This window comes from Melanerpes formicivorus, unplaced genomic scaffold, assembly GCF_026170545.1.
Source record: "Melanerpes formicivorus ecotype bairdi unplaced genomic scaffold, bMelFor1.0.p_v2 SCAF_74, whole genome shotgun sequence".
NCBI classification, from domain to species: Eukaryota; Metazoa; Chordata; class Aves; order Piciformes; family Picidae; genus Melanerpes; species Melanerpes formicivorus.
Window position 1 is genome coordinate 2,112,805 of NW_027142426.1, and position 10,542 is coordinate 2,123,346.

At 49.9% G+C, this 10,542-nt stretch overlaps 1 protein-coding gene across 1 annotated transcript; it reads left to right on the forward strand.

The window, feature by feature from the left end:
- The first annotated feature begins 172 nt into the window (after positions 1-172).
- UQCRC1 (ubiquinol-cytochrome c reductase core protein 1) lies at positions 173-10,147 on the forward strand. The gene is made up of 13 exons (XM_068163762.1): positions 173-286; positions 818-958; positions 1,374-1,460; positions 2,927-3,056; positions 3,779-3,977; positions 4,524-4,603; positions 4,748-4,863; positions 5,069-5,212; positions 5,941-6,101; positions 7,044-7,129; positions 8,353-8,441; positions 8,991-9,066; positions 9,929-10,147. The coding sequence occupies exons 1-13, from the start codon at positions 215-217 to the stop codon at positions 9,991-9,993; spliced, it is 1,446 nt and encodes a 481-aa protein (XP_068019863.1). The 5' UTR covers positions 173-214; the 3' UTR covers positions 9,994-10,147.
- Positions 10,148-10,542: the final 395 nt, after the last annotated feature.

Genomic DNA, 10,542 nt, shown 5'->3' on the forward strand with positions numbered 1-10,542 from the left:
GCCCCTCACCCGTCTGCGCACCCTCCCACCACCAGAGGGAGCCGCCGCGTGCCCGAGCCAGTTTGCAGGTGGGACGCGCTGCCCACCGCTCCGGCCCACGCGTATGCGCCGTGCAGCACGCCTCCTGCGCGTGCTCCGGCCGTGCCGCAGCCCCGCCTCCTGCGCAGGCGCGCCGTGGCCCGGGCGGTCGGTCAGCGGCGGTGGCAGGGACAAGATGGCAGCTTCCTCTGTGTGCCGGGCCGGCTGTGTGGCGGGGCGGGCTCTGCTCCGCGGCCCTCGCCCCTCTGTGAGTTATCGTGGCCGGGGGAAGGGGCAGCGGGAAGGTGGGCTGGGGGCAGGCTGGCCTAGGGAGCGGGAGGCCCGGCGATGCCGTGGGGCTGCTGGGCCTAACCTGCTAGCAGGTCGAGAAGGTCACGGGGATGCGGCGGGCAGCGCGGTGCAGGACAGCGCGATGCGGACAGCGGTCGCCATGGAAGCCCCACAGCCTCCGGAGTGGGGCTGTGCCGGGCGGCCGGGAGGAAGTGAGGCTTGCCGGGAGCCTGCTGTCCGATCCCCTCCTCCGCCTCGGTACTGGGTTATGCCTGGTTCGTGAGACTTTCTCTTCCCTGGGGTTTTCCACCTGTTCGAAACCTCCGGTGCTGCGGAGAGTTTCTAGCTCTCACTGAACGATGTGTAGCAGGAACTCCCCAGTATAAACGTGAATGAGCTTGTCTGGCCTAGCTTTGGTCAGCAGTGTGCCTGGCAGTCCGTGTTCAGGAGGTCTGCGCTGTGGAGGGAAGTTGCTGCTTAGCGGTCATCATAGCCTTTATTCCTTTAGGCAGCTTTGTTGACTTGGACAAGGAACCGAGGTGCTGCCACCTATGCCCAGACACTCCAGAATATCCCTGAGACCCAAGTCACCACTCTGGACAATGGCCTTCGTGTTGCTTCAGAGGAGTCCAATCAGCCAACATGCACGGTAAGTTTAAGATGAGTTAAGGGCTTGCCTGGTCTGTAGCTGACCTGACTGTGGTAAACATCTGCTCGAACTGAAGGTTTTGACAGAGACCCTACTGTAGCAGTGGAAGGCCTAGCCTGGCTTTGTGTAAGTCTGTAGTCAAGCCTTTGTGCTCTACAAGTGTTCTTAGCCTTGCAGGTTTTGGGTAATCAGTGACTAGCAGCATTTATACCTTTGGCAAAACTGTCAAAGGCTTTTGTGAAGCTGCTGAACGAAAAGCCAGAGTCTGTACCCAGAAGGGTTTATGGTGCTTATTCTTATTTTGCTGCTAGTGCAATGTCTGTGGAGCAGACTTCTTGTCCCTGCCTTTAAAGTTGTGGCAGGAGGGCTGAGCATGCTGTTTGTTTCCTTGGCTAACGTGTGTGCTCTGTGTCAGGTGGGGGTGTGGATCGCCGCGGGGAGCCGCTACGAGAACGAGAAGAACAACGGTGCCGGTTACTTCCTAGAACATCTGGCCTTTAAGGTAAGGAGATAGGCTAGGTCTGGCACAGGTGTGTGTGGAGAGCTGTTCTAAGTATTCTGCTTCTCCATTGTGCAGTGCCTTTGGAGGCTGCAGCTGTTAAGAGGGTAAGTCAGGTCATCTGAGACCCAGGAACTTTTCATATAATACAAAAATAAACTTCAGAAGGTCTGTATGGTCTGCTTGCTATCTGTGTGGTGCTCTTTGCTTGAATGTGTGGCACCACACAAGCATGCATGAATTACTACAGCTCTTATTTACTAGTTGCTATTTTCCCTCTTAAAGGGAAAAAGTGGTAAGTGATGAGACTTGAGTCTGTGACGCTGTGATTCCAATCCCTGCCTGTCCCAGCCACTGCATAATGCACATGCAGGACTGCATTATCATAGAATCACAGAATTTCAGGGGCTGGAAGGGACCTCAAAAGATCATCTAGTCCAACCCCACTGCCAGGGCAGGGTCACCTACACCAGATTACACAGGAATGCATGCAGGCGAGTTTTGAATTATCTCCAGAGAGAGAGACTGCACAACCCCCCTGGGCAGCCTGTTCCTGTGTTCTGGCACCCTCACAGTGAAAAAATTTTCCCTCATATATACATGAAACTTCCTATGCCTCAACTTCCACCCATTGCCCCTTGTCCTGTCATTGGGCACCACCAAGAAGAGCCTGGTTCCATCCTCTCAGGGCTCACCCTTTTCATATCTATAAACATTGATGAGGTCACCTCTCAGTCTTCTCTAAGCTAAAGAGCCCTCAGCTCCCTCGGTCTCTCCTTGTATGGAAGATGTTCCACTCCCCCAGTCATCCTCGTGGCTCTGTGCTGGACTCTTTCAAGTAGCTCACTGTCTTTCTTGAACTGAGGGGCCCACATTCTGAAGTGTGTTTCTTCAGGTCAGCTGGCAGAGCTCAAAGCAACATTTCCTGTAACTGTTTATTTTCCTTTTTTAAGTGGAACAGCAAAGCTTAGAGGCACCAGCTCTTTTCTGGTAGTGTGTCTGCTGAACAGCCCTGGGGCAGAAGGCATCTAAGCCTGGGGACTGCTGACACCTGTCCAGCCTGTGCCATCACAGGCAATTGCAATATCTGGCTTGCTCCTTAAGAGATGACCTCTGTATTAGAAGTAGTTTTGTGCTCTTATTCTGTCTGCTTCTGAATACTGCTGCCTGCATAACTAGAAACATGATTTAGTCTCATTCTTGGTTTTCTTCCATTGATGTGACCTTTAGCCAGTTCTCTCAGCATAGGCCATCTCCTCTGCTAGGTTTCTTAGGTCTTTAAACATATACCTCAACTATCCTTCAGCTAGGGCAAGTAAGCCAAGATTTAAATCTGTTGCTTTCTGCACTTGCTTCTGGCTTTTATGATTCATGTGACATTAGATGTTAATTGTTCTTGCTCTTGCTTCAGCTCTGCCTGAGAGGGAAACTTTTTCACTTCATAATTGTCTTTAATTGTTTTCCTTCAGGGCACAAAGAACCGTCCTGGCACTGCCTTTGAGAAGGAGGTGGAGAGCTTGGGAGCTCACCTGAATGGGTACACCTCACGTGAGCAGACTGCCTATTACATAAAAGCCTTGTCCAAGGACATGCCCAAAGGTAGGGTGGCCAGTGGGCAAAGTCTGATTTGCACGTTAAGCCAGTGTGTGTGCTTGTGTTTCTCTTGACACCAGCATCCTTTCTAACAACAGACCAGGGAATGAAGTCATAGCCTGGCAGTAAACTGGAGATTCTAGGTGGTAGTTGAAGAGAGCACTGTTACGATGTGGTGCTTCAAAGACTTAAGTTCATGTGTTCCTAAATCCAGATTTGCAAAGCTCTTGTGTCAGGATGCGTTATGTTGCCAGGACAGAGAGTCGAGGGAGTCAGTTATTTTAAGGAGCTGAGACACTGAGGTCAGTGACAGTTACTCTGTCATGAGTCCTCAGTGCAGTTCTTGAAGACCTTGCTTGTGCTGTGTGCACAGACTCTTCCTGGGGTCAGTTTTGTCCGTAGGTGGTGATTTGAGTCAAAGGTCCTGTGGATGTGGGCAGGTGGTCTGTAAGGGTTAAGCATGTGTCTATGGCAATGCCCTGCTTCTGACATGCTTCCCCTGCAGCTGCTGCCTGCTTTCTGATGGCAGTGATGCTTGGCAAGCTTTGGAGACTTCATGCTAAACCAGTGTGACTTGTCTGTCACTGATGCTGTGGGAAGTGATCTACTCCATCTCCTCCCCAGCATGGCTTGTTGCTCTCTCCTCTTGCAGTGCTGTCTTCTCTTCTTTCAGCAGCCCTGGGTAGCAGTCAGGCAGTTGGATTGCTAACATAGGAAATATGTTGCAGTTGTGGAGCTTCTGGCTGACATGGTGCAGAACTGTTCTCTGGAGGAGTCTCAGATTGAGAAGGAACGTGGTGTCATCCTTCAGGAGCTGAAAGAGAACGACAGCAACTTGACAGAGGTTACCTTTGATTACCTTCATGCCACGGCTTTCCAGGGGACTGCGCTGGCCCGCACTGTTGAGGGGACCACAGAGAACATCAAGTGAGCAACAAGCTGGATGGCTTCAGTCCTTGGGGTGCATGACTGCTGCTTCTCAGCAGTGGTGACTGCATGAGGAAACCAGCCTGTACACAGAGGTGGTCTGCCCTGTGGGCTTCTCCTTGTATTCTGACTGTGTTTTCCCTGTTAGTGCTGGTGCAAGTGTAATGCTGCACACAGTGCTTACAACCCTCTTCACAGGAGATGAGAGGTTAGTGAGCCTAGGTTGAACCCTGTCCCATAATTGTCAGCTTAACACCATTAGAGAAATTAAGAGCCAGAAGTGCTCATTAAAGCAGTGGCTGTGGCTGCTAGCATGCTGGTAGCTCAGGCTGACTTGAAGTCTATCTTTAACTCTCGTGTCTTGGCCACCAATTCTCTGTGTTCAGAGCACAGGGAAAATACAGACGGTGCAGTCTGGCTTTTAAACAGCTTAGCTACCTCACAACTAAGAGAATCAGCAGCATCACTGCTGTGAACTTGTGTCTCCTAAGACTCTCATCTCTCCTACTCAGAGGTGCTGATATACTGGGTCTCTCTTCCTTCCAGGCATCTGACTCGATCAGATATTGCTTCCTACGTTGATAGTCACTTCAAGGCACCTCGTATGGTCCTGGCAGCTGCTGGAGGTAAGTTCTAGATCCTTGTGATTGTAGCTGGCCTGGGTATTTCCAACGTGATGATTAAGCCCCTCTCACACATCTGTCATGTAGAACCAGATGATTTTGTTCAATTGAGCTACATCAAGTGCAAATTTCCCTTCCTATTGCCAGGTATTTCCCACAAAGAGCTGGTAGATGCAGCTAAGCAGCACTTCAGTGGAGTGCCTTTCACATACAAAGAGGATGCTGTGCCTGTCCTTCCGCGCTGTCGCTTCACAGGCAGTGAGGTAAAGCTGGGCTGGTCCTGAGCAAGACACAAGTGTTGCCAGTGCTGTTGTGTTGAAGCAGCTGGTTTGTGCTCAGTAGTCTGAGACTATTGTGTTTCACTGGTGTCATACCCAGTGCCCCAGTGTGTCACTTGGCATTGCAGCAGGCTGCAGACAGCGGTGGTGCTCACGCGGTTCTTCCCTCCACTCCTTGGTTGTTTCCTAGATCCGTGCCAGAGATGATGCCCTGCCTGTTGCCCATATTGCTCTTGCTGTGGAGGGGCCAGGGTGGGCTGATCCAGACAACGTTGTCCTCAATGTGGCTAATGCCATCATTGGGCGCTACGACCGTACTTTCGGAGGTGGTAAGGTAAGAGACTCTTGAGTGTGATAGGAAGAACTTGGAGCCTTTTAATGTGAAGTGTTATGGAGGTCCTGGGTGAGTGTGCTTTATGGGAGGCTGCTGTGGTTAGGTTCTGACTGTGAAGTGGTTAGGAGCCTGGAAAGTGGGGTGGAAATGTAATCAAGGCTAATCCAGGACAGGTGATGTTGGCAGATGAACTGAGCCTTCTCTGCTAAGTTTGGAAGAGGTTTAGCTGATGAATTCTCAGCAGCTTATTCCTACTCTCACGAACTAACTGCTCAGTGGGGGGCAGTGATGGAAGCAGGACAGAGTAGTCTGTAGTCTCATGATGCAAGCTTGTCTTACAAATGTAAAGCAAGTGGAACTTGTTTAAAATATTGCATCTGTTCTCATCTGAAATCTTTCTGGCCTGCATAACTGTGTTAACCACTGGTACTGGGAGACCTTGCACTTCCCATTTTCTTCCACTCCTGCAGTGGTATGCATACTAGCTCCTCATCTGCAGCTGGAAAAGGAAATGGTTTTGCTGGATGGATTCCTAGGCCATTGTTTGTGGCTTTCCCACCAGTGAATCTCATCTGTTGACCAAATGAAAGGTCTAAATTAAGCTCTTCTTCAGTGAAGTATTCCACTCTGTCTTGTCTGTGGTCTTTGTGAAAACAGCTCAGTTGGAAAGAATTTGAACTGAGGAAGCTGTAAGACTGAAATGGCTGATGGTATCCTCTCACTTACAGAATCAGTCCAGCAGGCTGGCTGCGCTTGCTGTGGAGCACAAGCTCTGCCACAGTTTCCAGACATTCAACACCTCTTACTCTGATACCGGCCTCTTCGGGTTCCATTTTGTTTCTGATCCTCTGTCCATAGATGATATGATGTACTGTGCTCAGGGGGAGTGGTAAGTACAACTTCAGCAAACATTCCTGTTGAAGGTTTGACCCTCTTGTGGGAGACTAAGCTGGTGGGAGGAGCATATTAAGTCTTCAGAGAGCGATGTCTCTTGATGAACTTGATAACTTGCATTCTGGTGAAGTGATCCTGTAAGTGGTTTCTCTGAATGTCTTAGGATGTGGCCTGAGGAGCTATTTTAATCCCTTGGGGTTCTTCAGGTCTTTTGTTCATGCTTCCAAGTATTAGTACTGAGGCTTTGGGTTTTCTCATCTACAAGTGAGATCATTCCTTGGAGACAAGGCTTTCCCATGTGCCCAAGAGATGCATCTCCATTGTCTTGTGAAGTTTGAGCAAAGCAGACCGAGTTCCAGTCCTTCACACTCTTGTGTTGTGTCTGATAGATGCCCCATTTCTGGAGTTATGCCACTGCTTGGGGGGCCTTCTGTCTTAGTGTATGTATGTACATCACAGTAATAGTTTGAGGCTACATCTGAGATTCAGAGGTGAGCTGTGCTGTGTTTGAAGCACACAGAGTGAGACCTTGCAGTTGGCAGGGGAGGAGGGGATTTAGCAGCTGGAGTCCAAACAGACTTTGTGGAACTGTCTTGTTCTCACATTATGAGAGTTTCCTTAGAAGCTTGTCATGCCTCCTTCTCCTGTGATAGTGTACCACAGGCTGCTGCTGCTGTGCCTGATGGCAAGCTAGAGCCAGCACCAGGGCTACTTAGACCTTTGTGAATGTAATTCAGCATGTAAGCTGCTGAATGATACCTCCTGCCTCTAAGCTTGAGCCTTTGCTTCCTGCCATTCAGTGCTCCCCAGTTCTTAGCTGCTCTGCAGCAATCAAGAATGAATCTCAAGACTAGCAGTGTTGATAATAGCTCAGGCCTGGGAAGGGAGGAAATCACTTTCTGTAAGAGCTTTAGTGGTCTTTCCATCTCCTCTCCAGGATGCGTCTGTGCACTAGTGCCACAGAGTCAGAGGTGAAGAGAGCCAAGAACTGCCTCCGAAACGCTATGGTGGCTCAGCTGGATGGTATGTTCTGGTTTCTGCACTGACCACTGTGCAGCTGTCAGAGGCTTACCTCCTTGTCTCTGCTGGGATGCAGGACCTCTGCTAGATACTGCAGTACACCAGGCAGAATTTTCTTGCCTCTGCTATGCATTCCTCCTACCCTGCTATCAAAGACAACCCCATGCAGTGCTACAGGCTGGGGTCAGAGTGGCTGGAGAGCAGCCAGGCAGAGAGGGACCTGGGGGTACTGGTTGATATTAGGCTGAACAGGAGCCAGCAGTGTGCCCAGGTGGCCAAGAAGGCAAATGGCATCCTGGCCTGTATCAGGAATAGCAGGGCCAGCAGGAGCAGGGAGGTCATTCTGCCCCTGTACTCAGTGCTGGTTAGGCCACACCTCAAGTCCTGTGTCCAGTTCTGGGCCCCTCAGTTTAGGAAAGATGTTGAGTTGCTGGAATGTGTCCAGAGAAGGGCAAGAAAGCTGGGGAGGGGTTTGGAGCACAGCCCTGTGAGGAGAGGCTGAGGGAGCTGGGGTTGCTTAGCCTGGTGAAGAGGAGGCTCAGAGGAGACCTTATTGCTCTCTACAACTACCTGAAGGGAGGTTGTAGCCAGGTGGGGGTTGGTCTCTACTCCCAGGCAACCAGCACCAGAACAAGAGGACACAGTCTCAAGCTGTGCCATGGGAGATGTAGGCTAAATGTTAGGAAGAAGTTCTTCATAGAAAGAGTGATTGGCCATTGGAATGAGCTGCCCAGGGAGGTGGTGGAGTCATCATCTCTGGAGGTGTTTAGGAAGAGACTGGATGGGTGCTTGGTGCCATGGTTTAGTTGATTAGATGCTGTTGGATGATAGGTTGGACTCAGTGATCTCAAAGGTCTTTTCCAACCTGGTTAATTCTATTCTATTCTAAAGCAGCTGACTCCAGCCTGCTGTGCTCCAGGCTAGCTCTGACTCTGTAAAATTCTACCTGCTCCATTGCTGAGAGCAAATAATGTACTGCCTGATGAACTTAGAATTGAGACCCTCAAATTGGTGTGCCTTGGCTGTAACACTTTGGAGGCTGATGAAGTCATCTTTGTATTGCTTACTTCCTGCTGGAGCTGCTTAGAGTGTAACTACACCTGGTACTTCATGAGAAGCCAGTTTAACAAACAGAGTTTCTTCTGTCTGCTTTGGCTGACACTCAGGCTGTGCAACTCCAGGAGGCTTTCTGCTGTGCTGACCATATGATCTCTCCCAACATCTAGGTACTACACCAGTGTGTGAGAGTATTGGAAGCCATCTCTTAAACTATGGACGCCGTATCCCCCTGGAGGAGTGGGATGCCAGGATTGCTGTATGTATCCAGTTACTTTGGTTAGGGTATCTAAGTGTGGCTGGCTGGTGTCAGCATTTTCTGGCCTTAGTTTGCTGCAGTAATGTGAGGCTTACTTATCTCTTAGGCAAGCTGCCCAGACTCTAGGCAGTTAGCTCACTGACTGACAGGGATGTGTTCGAATCTCTGGCATAGACTCAGCATATCCTGTGTCCCTCTGACTGGATTCAGTCCATGCCAGGAAAAGGCCTTATGCCTGTGTTAAGCAAAAAGACTTGGAATTAGTTTAACAGTTTCCCTAGAGGTGGCCAGCATCTAGCTTGTTTAATTCTACAGCCCCAGTGCTTTGGAAGGCTTTGGATTTTGGGCTGCAGTGTCTTCTGTCCCCTCAAAAGAATGTACTATATGGAATACTAGCCATCCTTGTAGACAAAAGCTGAACAGTTGGTGCAGATGGCCCCCAAGTCTGATGATTTATTAAATGATCTTGATATGTAATGGCAACAGTCATCTCCAACTTTGAGAAACGCTGTCTGCTGGAATGGGCATTAACTCCTTGGTGTTTCTTAGGCTGTTGATGCAAGAATGGTGAGAGATGTCTGCAGTAAGTACATTTATGACAAGTGCCCAGCAATTGCAGGAGTTGGTGAGTAGCATGTGGCAATGAGTACACAGTAGCTCCAAAACCAGGAAGGGGTCAAGAGCTGAGTGGAAGTGAGCTGCAGGCAGTTTTCATGTGTCTGTTCTGGCCTCCTAGGCGCTCTGGTTCTTTGCTGGTATTCTCCTTCCTCTGCATATGAGATGTGCCATGGCACATTTGCCCAGAGATCAAGCCTGCAAGGTGATGGAGACAGTGGCAGTGAGCTGCTGGCTGTCCTCCCACCTCGCTACTTGCTGTGGAGCCATGACTAAGACTGGGAGTCCCATGGGCTGGGTGGTGTCTACCAGGTGTCCTTACCCTGGGGTCATGGTGGTTTATGTAAGGGAAGTGAAGGGACTTGATTCTCTTGTGCTGCTCTGACATGTCTGTCTGGCCAAGGACAAATTCCTCTCAGAAAACCTGCCTGAGCAGCTCAGCTCCATTCTGCTGCCTCCTTCCTGTGTGTTGTGGAGTCCCCTCCTTCATGCAGCTGTTTCCTCTGGCCTTCAAAGTGGAGCAGCTTGGAAAAGGGAGACAATTTCTGAACAGGAAGTTGGAATGAACTAGCCAAAACTTCATGTTTTGGTGGCTCCCTGTACTTCATACCTGTGTGTGTGGAGCTGTGTGTGTGAGCATTATACAGCAGTGTGAGAAGACAACTTAACCTGAGGAAACAAGTAACCATTTCCCTGTCAGGAGATGGGATCTACTGGTTTTCCTGATGTGGATTTGAGATGTAATTGCCTGGGTTTTTCCCTGGCTGCTCTGCTTCATGAGCACAGTCTGCTCCAGCTGCTTTAAGACCATGGGAAACTGTGTGGAGATTTTACTACTGTGTCTCCAGTGACTGACTTCTGTTCACCCTCAGGTCCCATTGAACAGCTCTTCGATTACAACCGTATCCGCAGTGGCATGTACTGGGCCCGTTTCTAGGACGTGTCCCTGCCAGTTGGAAACAGTGAAGCTGAGGACTGTAACAGGCTCCTTCTGGATCTGAATGTCTTGTGCACCAGGGGCAAGAGGAGTCCCATCAAAGTGGCTGTCTTCTCGGTGTTAAATGTGTAAAAATAAATATATCCTACCTGGATTGGTCGTGCTGGGAGTCAACTGTCTCTTGTTGGGTTGTATATGCAGATGTTGTTCATCTTGCCAAGATGGTGAGGTACTGAACTGATCACTCTTTATTTGATAAGGCTAATGATAGAATCTTGTCTGTGTGTCTGTCTGCAGCCTCACCTCCTCTGTCCTGAGCTGATAGTGTCCTGGTTTGGATGTTTTGACTTTGGTCTGGTTGAAGGAAGTCTTTCCAGTGGTACAAGGCTGCCCGGGTAGCTCTAGGTATTTCTACCTTGCCCTTCTGAGCAGGCAGTAACACGGTCATGCTTGGGCTGTAGCAGTGCTGTTTGTGCACTGAAAAACAAAAGGCCATCTGAGGGAACCTCTCTGCTCTCCTGTTCATCAAGGAGATCAAAATTAAATCTA

Excerpts from the sequence above, each read along its gene's own strand:
- UQCRC1 (XM_068163762.1), top strand. The coding sequence starts at position 215 with ATGGCAGCTTCCTCTGTGTGCCGGGCCGGCTGTGTGGCGGGGCGGGCT. Across the intron at positions 287-817 it reads TCCGCGGCCCTCGCCCCTCT|GCAGCTTTGTTGACTTGGAC; the intron begins GTGAGTTATCGT and ends TTATTCCTTTAG. Across the intron at positions 959-1,373 it reads CCAATCAGCCAACATGCACG|GTGGGGGTGTGGATCGCCGC; the intron begins GTAAGTTTAAGA and ends GCTCTGTGTCAG.